Below are 14421 nucleotides of genomic sequence, written 5' to 3' on the forward strand. Positions count from 1 at the left end.
CGATGGCGCGTAGTGGAAATTCAACAGAACGATCTGTCAGTAGCGAAAAACCGATTAGATTCCGGTGATTGAAAGATAGCTTCTGATAGATGTTGCGGAGTAGTTGGAGCTCGTTTTACTGTCGATGGTCTCATTATATCGATGTTGTGCTTTATTTAACTTCCATTCGGTGAACGAGATTGATGATGATGATGCTAGTGCAACGCGAGTGCATTTCGATTCTAATCTTCGAAATGAATTTCTTTTCTTCAAGAATGAATAGAATTTTCTATTAATCCTAAAATAGTCGTAACAACATTACAATTGCATTGGAAAATTAATATCCAATCTCCTTTACCACAATATTATTTACTTGTTAAAAAGCCCTTTGAAAGAGAGTTATTAGTGTGGTTAGGAGCTTAGTGCGGTCGTAGATGGCCTGATTAGTAAGCTCGATACGCACTATGTGCTCTAAATGCGGACAAAATTCGGGTGCTCATTTATATCTATTGCTGGAAAATGTCACAAACTTAATGCGCTTAAACTTAATAGGTAGAAACATTAAAGACTTTCAGAACTGTACTCTAAATTTCTGTAATGTTTTATCAAGAATAGCAGTTTTGCCAATTAAAAATATTACAACACTCAGAACGTCTTGGTAGATAAATAAATGCGCCCCTTTAGAATCTTTTTCTTCCCGCAGCTGTTGTTTTTACTCAAGCTACTTTTGCACTGAATTGTGAATGGATTTGCAATGCACGACTTATGCAAGTTGTGCCCGCAAACTCCTTCTATTATCTCATCTTGCTTCGCCCTTGTTGATGAAGCGCATTTTCCAAATCCTACTGTTCACCAAACGCAAGCATCCGGAAAACATTACCTTCCTCTCGCCACTTCGTTTTCGACACAGTATGATGAATCCTTGGCACGATGTAATAATGAAATTATAATGATACGGCACCGACTCGTCTGCCGTGCACGTTTACTGTTCCCGTTTTCCTGCAAGAGCTATGCTCATTTTCCCTGGGTGAATCCTTTTTGATGAAACCCCTTTTTGTGCTGCTATACACCGGAGTTGCTAACATTTCAATGGGAATTGCGCCGTAGTGTCGTGTCGCGGGATGGAACGGTTATTGGAAGCTGGCGATATGGAAGAACAGGGGTACGCTGTATGGAAAACATGAGCAAGACCATAAAAGCGGCCCTTTAACCCTAAACAAGTCCTTCAAAATGCTTCTCCATCAACTTAAATTCCCTCCGGATATGTGGAGTATGTTACGCGATGGTTCGAAGAAGATCGTATGTTAGCTATTGTGTAAAAGTTGTATTGAAAACACACGGAACTTGATACCAAAAATGTTGTCTTAAATTGTAACTTTATCGCTGTATTGAAATGGAAGGAAAAAATATGCCACGTTTGAACATTATTCAAATATCTATCTACCCAATGTATCCAACACTACATCAGGACCAAATCGCTGTGCAATGGAAGCATTTTTTGTTGCTTCTCGTAGTATAAATAACTAGGAGCACCATTCATTTTAGCGTAGAATTTTTGAGCTATCATTTAGAGCGTAACCTTTGTGCGTTTTCAAACCAGTCGCCGCAAAAAACGAACGCAATCGGCAGTTGTGCCTACTGGCACAAGATATGACAGTTTTCCGGAATTGGTGAAATGTGTCTGGTTGGCAGGCAGTCCACTTTTGTTTTTGTTTTGGAGCCTACTATCATATCATAAAGCATAAAAAATGTGTCACAATGCCAAGAGAATAAAAAACTACACGGAATCCGTTCGGATTTGTCGGCAATGGTAACGCAATTGCGATAAGTTTCGCGTACAAACCGAAGAAAATGTATTAAAAAAACAAACTTCGTAAATAAATCATTGATGAAGTGAATCTGTATGTGAAGGAGGATGCCCGGGGAATGGAGAGCATAAAAAATAAGGAAAGCATAAACACGCTGACAGGAGGACACACCGAACCAGAAGCGGATGAATTGAGTCGGAAGAGCAAAAGCGGCTTTGTGATGCTTTCTAGCCCGGTGTTTGAACCATCCCGAACGCTGCCAGTAGTGTAGTAGTAGCCTTTTGTGCCGTTGTGTAGCAACGGTTGCTGTCCTGAATGCGTCGTAAAAACAATCCGACCAGAAGCAACATAAACGCATCGCTAGCCAACAACACTTTTCTAATCCGTCCGTAGGAATGTGTCGTAAAAAGCTATCGTCGATAGAGGGGCTACTGTGTTAGTTGCCAGCGGGAGCAGGCAAGTAGTAGTAGCACCAGCAACAGCAGTGGTAGTAAATCGATGTGTTGTTAGTGAGTTTGTTTACGAAAGATTTAGCAGAACTAAAAGCACTGGGTTCGGCGGGAGAAATTTAATAGCGAAATAAATCAACTCTCCACAGCTCCCAGGGATGTGGGCTTCATTTAAGTTCATTTTCTGATAGCAATAACGAATGTGGTGATTTTCTTTCCCATCTATTCTTCAGCTTATTTATGTTTTTTGTTTTTGTTCAATCCCGCATATTTTCATAGCACTTCATCTAGTATAGAATTGTCACAATTGTCTTTAAAATGCTTAATTTTTTTAAACAAAATTGTTACTTGTCCTTTCGTATTATGAATTCGGATCATAATTGCATGTAAAAACTTGACTTAGTATACCGTATTCAGATTGCATACAAACAGGGGCAAGACAGACCGAAAGCAACTAAGATTTGCTTAGAATGAGCAATCATTATTTTTTCCCTAATTAACAAATAAATTATTTACTTTTGGTTACTTTTTCGTTTCCAAACGAAAATAAGAACAAAACTATTTTTTTTATTCAATTTTCCATAAAAAAGCATACCACGATAGAAGTGAGAAAGGATTACACTGCTGATGCCACTGCTGTCAGCATGGCGAAAATCATCAACTGCCATGAAAAGTGATGCCATTTTCCAACATCTTCTTCACGTCGTGTTTTTTTATCGATTGCATCACCCGTCTGATGCACTTTCGGAACGGTTAATGCCACAGGATGCCGAACGCAAAAGCAACGCCGAAAACAAAATTTTCCCAACCCATTCTAAATGTGAAAGCAAGTGGCTTCCAAGTGCTTCTCCATCACCGTGAGAGGGCAAATGGGGCGTAACACACAAAAGGACACGTGTCTTTTTCACGTCGAAGCAACCGTTACCCGATAATGCGGCACGGCGTGCGGTGACATTATGGAACTTACCCAGCTAACCGTGCTGGTAACCCGCCATGGGTGCATAGTGCAAAGAAATGTGAAACAGTTTGCGAAAGGAATGAGAAAAGGCTGCACTCAAGTGGCTAGACTGCAACCAGACGAAAATGAGATACGAGCCCCAGCGACTATCCCGACTGTCGCTGGCACAGTGGCGCTTAAGACTAGCAAAGTAGTGGCAAGCAATGTGAATATACTGCACACAGTCACGAGTATTGTCCGTAAAGTAACTGCAGCTGCAAACAGTTTCATTATTTTACACTCCAACCATGAACAAACTTTGCGCCATAATCCATTCATCCTTCCAAGCGCGTGAAGCTTTAGGGAAGAGAAAATGAAAAGACAATAAACACATTCCTGCAATGTAAAACAATTATGCTTATTTTTTCGGTTCGTACGATATGGTATCATATGTACCACCATCTGGAGCATAGATTAAGTGGATACTTTGTAAGACAGTGGATAATACCACCAGACCATATGGAAGTCCATTGCATTATTTTGAGCACAAAATGCCACCAAAAAATATTTTATGATATAACAAAAACTTGTTAAAAAAATTGAAAAAGTTTGAAAGTAAAGCACATTTTGTAATTTAAACACGTGTTGTTGAAATCGTTTTTAAATTTAAAAGTGGTTGTTGCCGTTACTCACATGTAGATGGCGCCACCATCCTGTCGATAGTATTCCACTGTCATTTACTCTTCAAACGCACTGTTAACCGTTCTGAACTTTTTAAACAGTTTATGAAAGAAAGTTGCCGTTAATTTTCAAACTATTTCGATAATTTCAAAAATATAAAAATTATCCTCTGATGAAAAAAAACATCGTCAAACAACAAAAACAAAACGTCGCACAAAGGTAGTGCGCAGGCGCGCGACATTTTCCCGTATCCAAGGAGTTTTTCCCACCCCCATTTTCGTCGTGTTGTCTCGATGTATGAGCGCAAAGGATACATGCAACCCTCGTTGTACGCTCGTATTCGGGAAGGGAGGAACGAGAGAAGTGATTCATTCGAAAAGGACCCATTTTCTAGATAACACAGCACCGAGAGTGTGTGTATACGACGCCGTCGGTTCCATTATCGTATTTGCCGTTCCCGGAAGCAGTGTGAGAAAATTCAGAAAAATTTTATCCCGTTTGAAGTGTTGTAGCAAATTTACTTTCCAAAGTTTCGTAGTTTGTAGAACTAACAGAGAACAGACCGGATGAAAATTGCCTCATCAGTGCGGGAACACAAATAGTAAAATTGTAGTGCATTAAGTAAAGCTGTAAGTAAAATGTGAATCTAGCGTGAAATTATTTGGAAAAAGGGAAATTTTATCTCACAGTCAAGAAATCAAGCACCAACTAGAGCTGGGGTGGCCGTTGCAGACTTGAAAGAATTGATTTATTTCCCTTCCTTCTGTTGTCTGAACTGAAAAGTGTATTTGTATTGGGGAAGCATAAAAAAAAATCCGTACTATACACCGGAGAGTAAATTGAGCGGCAGCAAATGAAAGAGGGAAAAATCATGCAAATTAAATGGCCATAAACCATAATAAATAGAACGTTTAGAGTTTGTGTGATTGATTAAGAGAGTTTTTTAAATAAGAGAGATAAACAAGAGAAAACAAACAAAAATAGAAAAATTAGGTAAATAAACAAAATTTATTTATTCTCCCTCTATCTCTCTCTCTCCGTAATTAAGTATGACGGCTTCGTCCTAACATTGGGAAATTCCTTAATGCACTTATTATTTTGGCATCTTGTTTGCGAGACATTATCTCTTTCGGATAATTGTGCTAGTTTAAACAATATTTATTCAATTGTTCCGTTGAAATATCATTCCCAAATGATAATGATGAGACACATGCAGCAAACGACTTGAAGCGATTAAATAACAGGCCTACTATCTAATTGAAAGTGACGGATAATCGCCCTCTTTAGCTTCGAGCACGATTTTACCACTAAAAGAACCATCGTTTTATTATCTAATCACTATTGAATTGAACTCTTCAATTTGCCAAAAACGTGATACTGCTGGAAACAATAGAATATCAAAACCCCTTCTTGGCAAGCGGCCTCATGGTTCATGTTACAACTACCGATCAGTATCAGTACACCCGTTTGGTTTCTCTTTCACTTTTATCGTCACGATCGTACGCTTGTCTAACTCTCGATTTTCTGTTTCTCTTTGTATTATCGACAGGTACTAACACCGCAAAAATGTGGCGACGTTTATCTGTATGACCTGTTGCCACCGTCATCGGCGCGTGTATCCACCAGCAGCTACCATCACCAGCAGCAACAGCAGCACCAACATTCGGCATCGGCCGACGCGCTCGATACGTACGACGTTCCGAAGCCGGCCGTTCCAATCGGACAGGGTGGACCACCCACAACACCGGGGGCAGGATACGATCCACATCATCCCCATCATCGAACGTGCTGGAGTCGGACGCCATCCCTTCCGTACGGCGGGGCTGGGCATCCTCCGCTAGCCCATCTTCACTATCCACACCCGAACACACCGTCATCCCTATCGTCCCCTTCATCGTCGCTGAGTTTCCCCCATCCACATCCTGCCGGCTATCATCTTCAGCAGCAGTATCCACATCTTGCCGCCGGCTATCGAATGGAGGAATCGTACGATGTACCGCGACCACTGCTTTCTCAGCAGCAACACCTGACACCGAGCAGTTCCAACTCGTCGCTGCTAACGTCGGACAGCTTCAGTTTGTCCTCCTCGAATCGTTCCTCGTTGGCAAACATGCCCGACTACGATGTACCGCGGCGTAATCCTGTTTCGGTTCGCTCGACACCACCGCCACCCGGCGCGGGCGGTGCCGGTCCACCACCCGGAACGCCAAGCTTCACCTCCAGCCATCATTCGATGTCGATGTCATCGTTTAGCAGCATGTCCACGTACGATGTACCACCGTCACACATGCACGGCGGAGCAAATGGGTCGGGATATGTGTCGGCAAAGCTGCACCAACAACAAACGGCACCGGCCACACCGAGGGAACTTCCGTTGGAATTGTCCTCCGCGCTGGAAACGCTCGCGAGACTGCAAAACGAGGCTACAACGGCCGTTACTAGGTAAGAGGCATATTTGTTAACACATTGCATAGATTTGGGCGATTTCGAGTGATGCGTTCAGTTTCATAGTGCATACATTTAGGCGCAGTTAGAAAGAATCTGCTGATGTGATTTCGTATGATACTAAAAATTCTGTTTCTGTTTTTTTAGGTTACTTTCTTTTGTATCTCCCAACTGGAGGGTAAAGGAAAAGCTCGATCCAATACTGATGGACATTAAGCTGGCTGCCGTACGTCTTCGAACGGCACTGCACGATCTGGCCGAATTTGGCGATGGTGCTCTCGGCAATGCAACCAAAGCAGAAGACAAAGGTAAAGAGTCGCTTCATAGTTCACCTGCCGTAAAATATAACAACAATCATATTAAAATATCTTCCTACTCTCCTTCTTTTTCGTTAGGCTTAGCACAAAAATTGAAACCCCTCGTGAAAGCACTGCGCGATGCAGATAAGCTCGTGCACGAAGCGTCGCAAAATCTGGATGCCCAGGGCTGGACCCTGGTTACGCTACAGCGCCCAGAAGCAACACAGAAACTGCAGCAACAGCTACCACCGGACAGTCTCGATCAGCTGATCGCGTGTGCACAAACGCTCACCGAAGACGTGCGCCAAACGGCATCGTTCATTCAGGGTAATGCGACACTTCTTTTCAAACGTTCACCCTCGACCCCGCAGACGTCCGCACCGACAACCCCACAGACCCCTACCGGTGCGGGAAAATCTACATCCGGCGGTGGTGCATCCGGTGGCGAGTGGCCCGAGGATTATGATTACGTTAGTCTCGAATCGAAGGAAGCATCCGCACGGACGAACGCCGAGATTAGGGATGCGCTGCCGAACGATCTAAAGAAAAACTTCGAAAACGTCGTACGCAATGCGGCCGATGCGGCAGCCGCTAGTGTATCGGAGCGGCCGGAGGCAGCGCTCGATCCGAACGATAAATCGGTCCTGGTGTACTATGCATCCCAGACCGTCACACACATGGGTTACTTGACGCAGGCGATCGATGCGTTCCTTCAAACGGTCGAGCATAATCAACCACCGAAGTTTTTCCTAGCTTATGGCAAATTTGTAGTGCTTAGTGCACACAATCTCGTCAACATTGGTGACATCGTGCACCGGAACGTGTCGCGGGAGTGCATCAAAACGCGCGTTCTCTCCTGTGCGGATGCACTGTCCGAGGCACTCAAGACGTGTGTGGGAAAGACGAAGAAGGCGGCCCAAAATTTCCCGAGCGTTACCGCGGTGCAGGAGATGGTGGATTCGGTGGTAGACATTTCGCACCTAGCAAGCGATCTAAAGATTGCGATGCTGGAGGCAGTGCAGCAGTAGAACAAAAGCGTTCCTTAGAGACAGGCGAGAGATTTAGAAAAAAAAACGAGAATAAGACAGGCAAAGTAGCGATCTCATGTTCTTATTTTGTACCGTTTTCAACGAGGAGAAGTTGTAGAACGTGCTACCTGACGGAAAAAAACACATCCACAGCGAGCAGTTCTTATCGATAAAATGCCAAAAAAATCAATCAAGAAATCCCACGGAACGATTTCTTCCCACAACACATCAGCAAAACACCTCAAATTTTGTGTTTTACGACCATGCCATCCTTCGTCCACCGCATTAATGTGTAGTGGAGGTTGTAATTTACTTACGTTGTAAATATTGTACAATTTAATTTTACAGTTTATTCATTTAAGTAGCAACAAATAGGGTTCGATTTCATTTCGAAAAATTATACTGTATTACTTCAAAACAAATTGATCAATTTACTTTAAGCTGTGACATGTTTTACATTTGTATTTCCTTCATAAAAACTGAAATTTAAACGTAGTACGAGATAAATCTGTGTTCCATGCTCAAATGGCCCAAAAAGGGATCGAATCGATTGAACGACAAATGCGATCGTGTAAGGAAACAAATGGCGTATAAAAACTAAATTTCTACATTAAACAAAATTATGCAAACAAATCCCACAGCACAACGCGTAAAGGTCCCGTTGCGAAAGTCCCTCATCTAAATATCCGTGTATCACTATTCGGCCAAGGCAGCGAGAAATCACGTAGAAAAGTATTCTTGTCTCTTTAAATGTAAGCTAAACCCGTTAGTGTTTTTAATCGCAACAAAACAACCCCGGAGTACGTAAAATGATGAATGTCTGTTTTCATCTGTTTTCCCCACTGCCCCAGCATCCTTTCAACGTAATAAAAATGAATGTTTGCTTATCTTCCGTAAAAGCTAAAATCCAATCTATAAAAAAGGGACTAAAACTGTAGCCAAAACATGGAGTCGTTCTGATCGTAACGAACAGGAAAATCCACAAGCTCTACAAAGCAACAAAATTGAACAAAAACACTAAAATGACGTATTAATTGAAAACGGAACCCACAATTCAACAAGGCGCCTACATCGCTCATTTTTGGGCACGATTTATGTGAAATTGAAAAAAAAACGCAATAGAAATCGTTCGCAATCGGAATCAACGAACCAGCTCAAGAACCATGTCCAGTAAAATGGGATGCACGCGAAAGGAAATGGGCTTTGAACGAATGTACGGGGGACAAAAGTATTCAGTAACGTAAATTATTCACAATAAACCACATCGATATCGGCTCTAAGGCGATCCGAATGAAAAGTTGAAGTGTTTTTGCGTTCTTTCTTTAAAAAAATATAAAAAAAAACCAAACTTTCAAGCTAAGAAGGGAAAAGAAGCTTTTTCCGTCATGAATTTAATTCTTGTTGTTTCTAGCCCCCAAAAAAGCTAATCCCACACACACACACACGCGCACATCACACATTAGCGCTAGCAACAATGTCCATCGTGTCCGGCATGAGACCCACCGCCCACCACCTTGCTATGGTTTGTTATCACCCGGTCATCTCCATCGGTGATCGCATTCCGTTCCGTTGGTGGTCGCTCGTTCGATCCACTGTTGACCAGCTCGGAAAGATCACGACGCATCGAATATGCGTCCTCCCCATCCGCGTAGTACTTTGGCTCAATCTCCAATATCTTAAAGCCGAGCGAGTTGGTGTACAGATTCAGTGCGGCTCGATTCGATTTGCGCACGTGCAGCGACACGTACTGGGCGTTAAAACATTCCACCATCGCTTTGGACGCTTGGTTCATTAGCTTCTGCGCAAGGCCAAGCCTACGGTACGAGCGTTTAACCGCCAGCGACGTAATGTGCCCGTGAGTGCTCTCCTCACCCGGTTCCGGTTCCTCCATCTTTGCCAGCACGTATCCAACGATGTTACCCTTATCATCTTCCGCCACATAACTGACCTGGGGCCATGTGAGACCGTGATAGAAGTAGTACTTCATCTGGTAATTTTCCGGCAAACAGAGCAGATTGCAGTGCTGCATGTTCATCAGATCTTCGGGCTTTGCGCAGCGGATATTCATCTTGAGGCCTGTGTTGCAGCGAGATGCGTCTCTTCTTCTCCAAGACGATACAGCTATTATGCTTCGGCTAATCTCTTCGCACCTTCCGGGACGACCGTGTCCTATTATCGGTATTTAAGTTGTTAAAGCTGTTACTGCTTCCAATACCGCCGACAGCACTACCCGCCGTTGAGTAATCCTTGCTCAAGGTGTGTGCTGGCGAATGTTCGTTCGACTGAGCAATGCCAAGCAGCTCGCGGACCAGCTTGAACCGGGAGAGAAACAACTTCCAGACCAGATACCAACCTGCAAAATCCAAACAAACAAACAAGAGAATTGATTAATTGGAACTGAATATGATTTCAACGTAAGTAGCCCTTTAAAAAAGGGTGCTGCATGAAAGGAACGGAACACAAACCTAAACAAACCAACACTATCACTATTAGCACCGAAACGAGCACCGAAACAGCAGCATTAATACCATCCTGCACATTCATGATTGCACATTGCCAAGGGAAGATTAAACGAACCCTCCTACTGCCTGGTGTATGCTATGTTGGCAATGTTTTCCCTACAAATCAAATCTATTGCGCCTCCCCCACAGCATATACACAAAACACAGACAAAGCTTTGAACGGAGAAAGGAAACTTATTCAAAAAACAAATGCGTATGCAAACAGCAAAGTGCGTACATTCCGTTCGTCTGATGTGGAAGCACGAAGTTTTTGTTGCTTATGATCGTCCTCTAGGCCTGTGTACGAATGACAGCTCAAGAAACGTCAAACCGCACACAACATGCACAAACTCACGCAAGGCGCGTTTGTAAAATAAGCAAATTGAGCGCTTCTTTATGAAATATTATGCGTGACTCAAGTAAGTTAGCGTTTGCGTCATTATTAGCACACGGAATTGCGGTAACAGGACAACATTCGCTATTGTTTTGGAAAGATAAAAGCCAAACCAGGAACACATTGAACACCGTATCGAGGCCGGGGAACAAGGTATTTTGAGAAACTTCAGGCACAGTTCATTCAAGCAAAGTTTGATGGCGAACTGAGGTAAGTAAGTCACAAAGAACTCAACAGTGTCACAAGAACTTAGCAAACAACTAAAATGAAGCATTTACAGGAGGATATCATAATATTTCCCGAACTAAAACTTACCTCCCAGACGTGTTTTTTTTGTGTTCTCTCTAGCCTGCTTCCGTTTGACAGATGCGGCATTTGCTACTGCTGCATGGGCACTTTGTAAATGATTTCCGTGGTTTAAAAAATTAGATTTCTTTACAAAAACATCGTTCATATGAACATAGGAAATCGAGAAAAAAAAATGAAGATATCACAAAAAATGCATCAATCTTTCGACGAACTGGATTAGAATTGCCTCATTTGCGGAATTTTGTTATAACACTTTGACAGTACTGCGCAGATTATATTCCCAACATGTGCTAGCCTTCTTTACAACTGATAAATTCTGTGCTGTCAAAAACATACAAGGCGTACGGGGAAAACGTAAACAAAACAGTACTACGGAAAACATGAGTTTCGAGGAGAAAAAGAGCCTTCTTTTTTCGTCGTTGGAAACAGCCGAACAGAGCATTGCGGCCGATTCCATACTACACCAGGAAATGGTGAAAGAAGCGGACTACAGTCCAGTGAAGATGTCCAAATGCCGTATAAAACCGATCCGTGTCGACAGATACCAAGGGCGAGAGAGTATCTTTAAACGACCGAACGCACCGATCGGACATTGTCTGAAAAGATCTACAGCCCATCTTCCGGACTATAAGGTAACTTCGCGGAACTTCGCGTTCCAAAGCACTTCCCGCCGAAACCGTTGATACCCTTGAGATCGTCCCCGTTCATTTTTCCTCGAAGCGTAACCCGCACAAATGGATCAAATACTCGCTGGAGGATGTGGACACTTCCGATCGAAGCAACATGGCGGCCGCATTTTCCTTTCTCAAGCAAATGGAAGAACAGCGTGAAACGACCGAAAATGAAATGGACGATGGAATCCAGCAGCATTCTTCGGCTCAGGCCTGCAGATCGATCGTTCGGTTTAATCGGTCGGTAAGGCTAAGAGGTCAGCTAAATGAAGCGGATGAACCGGTGGAAACACCCGTTGAGGACAGACCACAGTTCAATGGTCGAAGAGTACTTATGCCCGAATACGTTGTGGGACAGAAAAATCCGAAAAGAGTAAAATGGACAAAGAATGCACGGAAACCTGCTACCGGTAATGGCAAGGGAACCGAATTACAATTAGACCATCTGGTAGAAGAAGAGGAAGAGGCCGATCACGATGAACAAGCGGATATGGAATAATGTGTTATAGTAGAGAGCGAGGTGTTTAGTTTTAGTCCTAATGTAACCGAGATGTATGATTAAGTTAATGGAAAAATAAAATATTCAAATCTCTTCTGCAATGAGTAACTTTTGGACAAAGTAGTTAATTAAAAGTACTACAATGGATCGAGATAAACCAACATAGGAATGATACAAATGTTGTAAGATTAGTTCCACCTTCGAGTGAACTCTATCTGAACCACCATGGATGGAGTATACGTGAACCACCATGCAACTCCATCTGCAATGACATTTATCGCACAAAAATCATACGATCTTACGCAACTTTGAAGCTTGAACTGTATTAATTATTGTGATAACAGAGCATACAAAATAATATATAGAAACGTACTAAATCTAGACGAAAGTTGCCGTAGGATAGAGTTTTAAGATCAATTTCAGTGAAAAAAATATGATGAATTGTACAGTTCAACGATTTGTTAATTTGAATCGAAAAGAAAGCAAAATGCTGAAATTTTGGTTGTCAGAATGAGAGCTCACCAAGAGAGCAAGAGAGCGATCATAGGATTTCATATTTTCTTTAGCACAATCTACACGTAACCAAGAGCAATCGAGAACATATCACAAAGTCAAAAACATCGGAGTATTTTTCCGTAGAGAGCTCCTTGCGCATTCTGGTCAATTTGTTTGCATTCGCATAGCAGGATAGCAGTAAGTAAAGATCTGCTACGTAAATTTACAATTTATATTTTATTTCGATATTAACTTTTTCCTGCACGTGTACACGCTATTGGAGCGGTGTAGTCGCTGATTGTGTTCGGAGATCGCACATTTGTTCTCTCATTCTCTGCTTTTGTTCTCTCTCTCGCTCGCAAGAAGTGATTTTGCCATATTCTGCTTCTTTTCTACAAGCTCACATTTCCACTGAAAGCGAACAATCGGCGGAGAACTGCTATATTGCGCCAGAAGTTCTATTTCTTGTTTGGTGGGTGAAGAAGCAAGATCGTTTTCAGTCTGTGTCCTGCGTATCGTAGTAGCCATTACTCCGTGTCCGTGTGTGGACACATCTAGAATACTTTTCCTGCGTTCAAGTGAATTCATCCTTCAAAACTAACCACCTGCCAAGGAACCGGAATATCGGTTGGCCAGTGATCTTACGTGCGGTTATTGTTTGTGTTATCGAGTTAAGAGGGGGATAATCTACATCCGTTTGCCAGGAGATGCGCATGTCCGGGAACGGTCATCGGTCGGATCAGCTGTCAAAACCTCAGTCGCTCGGTTCACCTCCTCGGCAACGGAAGTCCGTATCCCGAGAACGACGTACGGTTGGCGCTCCCGATCCGTGTTCCGTTTGCCACTTGAGGTACACCCGTGTGAGTGTGAATTGTTTCGCGGAAAACGCCCGTGTTTTGTGCCGTATTGTGTGTTCCTAAACTGTGTTCCGGTCAACTGCTGGCGATTTGTGTAATTTTTCATTTTGAAAAAAAAACGACGACAAAGCTGGTTTCAAAGTTGGCAGCTGAGGAACCTTTATGCGAAGGTTTCCGAGATTCACACAGCAAGAACAAAACGGCAAAGTAGGCGGCGTCGTTTTTTTGCAGGTGAGTTGGATCTTTTCATAACCAGCGTTTCGTTCTAAGTGATAATAATTTTCCCATATCATACGAGCAGCTGAAGTATCCTTTAACCATCGTAAGGAAAAATCGATTTTTTCCATTACAAGCTCCATACAAAACACACTCACACATCCGAGTGGTTCGGCTCACGTACGCAAAATTCGTACTCATCCTCCAAGGGAATTAACAACGGTTCGCTTCTCAGTAAACAACATTGAACTGTCATTCTTTAGCAGACGTTCGTTTTTCTCCCATCTCCCAACATGCTCGAGGATGCGCGGACTTGGATACGGCAAAGGCTACTAAAGTAGGTCACACCTTGCTTGGGAAGGGATCCCTTGGTGGAGAGTCAGGGAGAGTTTATGTGTTGGTGTGGGATTTTGTATACTCCACAGCACGCCGACGCACGAAAATGTAAAAATTCTAAACATACTCCACAAGAACTCCCCACTTCGCTTTAGTATGTGTATCCATGCCATCGGAAAAAGAGAGATGGAGTGACAGAGGAAAATATTCCGCCACGCCGTGAACCGTTTTTCGCCTACCTCAACCCAAAATTGCTGCACGGCAAAGTGCAACCGGGAACGACCACCTTGTACGTGGTCCAACGACAGACTCCTTGGGACGCGTTCTGTTTTCCCGTTGACTCAATACGCGCATTTCACGCTCCCTTTAAAAATCCCGCTCCTCTTCCCGTGTTGGACAAATGGAACGGCGGACGAGGAATTTCTAGCTGCAGTGATTTATATTGTCGAACGGCGCGTGTGTTGCGGTGGGAAGGAAAACAAGGTTTTTAATGATTTTAATGCTGTTTCTGGGTGGG

General features: G+C 43.1%; 4 protein-coding genes across 4 annotated transcripts in view; 2 read left to right on the plus strand and 2 right to left on the minus strand.

The window, feature by feature from the left end:
- The window catches only part of LOC128711389 (breast cancer anti-estrogen resistance protein 1), a 108018-nt gene extending 100392 nt beyond the window's left edge, over positions 1 to 7626 (plus strand). The window contains exons 4-6 of the mRNA XM_053806258.1: positions 5404 to 6296; positions 6447 to 6607; positions 6695 to 7626. Coding sequence (XP_053662233.1) covers positions 5404 to 6296; positions 6447 to 6607; positions 6695 to 7626 — 1986 coding nt within the window. The remainder of the gene's footprint in view (positions 1 to 5403; positions 6297 to 6446; positions 6608 to 6694) is intronic.
- Positions 7627 to 9091: 1465 nt separating this feature from the next.
- LOC128716044 (N-alpha-acetyltransferase 10) lies at positions 9092 to 9696 on the minus strand. The gene has a single exon (XM_053810967.1). The coding sequence runs from the start codon at positions 9692 to 9694 to the stop codon at positions 9092 to 9094; it is 603 nt and encodes a 200-aa protein (XP_053666942.1). The 5' UTR covers positions 9695 to 9696.
- Positions 9697 to 9761: 65 nt separating this feature from the next.
- Positions 9762 to 10170, minus strand: LOC128714824 (small integral membrane protein 13). The gene is made up of 2 exons (XM_053809704.1): positions 10092 to 10170; positions 9762 to 9979 (listed from the first exon to the last, which is right to left on the minus strand). The coding sequence occupies exons 1-2, from the start codon at positions 10168 to 10170 to the stop codon at positions 9762 to 9764; spliced, it is 297 nt and encodes a 98-aa protein (XP_053665679.1).
- A 1040-nt stretch (positions 10171 to 11210) lies between these two features.
- LOC128713919 (uncharacterized) lies at positions 11211 to 12000 on the plus strand. Its single transcript, XM_053808791.1, has 2 exons — positions 11211 to 11462; positions 11551 to 12000. The coding sequence occupies exons 1-2, from the start codon at positions 11211 to 11213 to the stop codon at positions 11998 to 12000; spliced, it is 702 nt and encodes a 233-aa protein (XP_053664766.1).
- The last annotated feature ends 2421 nt before the right edge of the window (positions 12001 to 14421 follow it).

This window comes from Anopheles marshallii, chromosome 3, assembly GCF_943734725.1.
Source record: "Anopheles marshallii chromosome 3, idAnoMarsDA_429_01, whole genome shotgun sequence".
Classification (NCBI taxonomy): domain Eukaryota; kingdom Metazoa; phylum Arthropoda; class Insecta; order Diptera; family Culicidae; genus Anopheles; species Anopheles marshallii.

Excerpts from the sequence above, each read along its gene's own strand:
- LOC128716044 (XM_053810967.1), bottom strand. The coding sequence starts at position 9,694 with ATGAATATCCGCTGCGCAAAGCCCGAAGATCTGATGAACATGCAGCAC.
- LOC128714824 (XM_053809704.1), bottom strand. The coding sequence starts at position 10,170 with ATGAATGTGCAGGATGGTATTAATGCTGCTGTTTCGGTGCTCGTTTCG. Across the intron at positions 9,980-10,091 it reads GATAGTGTTGGTTTGTTTAG|GTTGGTATCTGGTCTGGAAG; the intron begins GTTTGTGTTCCG and ends TGGATTTTGCAG.
- LOC128713919 (XM_053808791.1), top strand. The coding sequence starts at position 11,211 with ATGAGTTTCGAGGAGAAAAAGAGCCTTCTTTTTTCGTCGTTGGAAACA. Across the intron at positions 11,463-11,550 it reads CCCATCTTCCGGACTATAAG|CGTAACCCGCACAAATGGAT; the intron begins GTAACTTCGCGG and ends TTTTCCTCGAAG.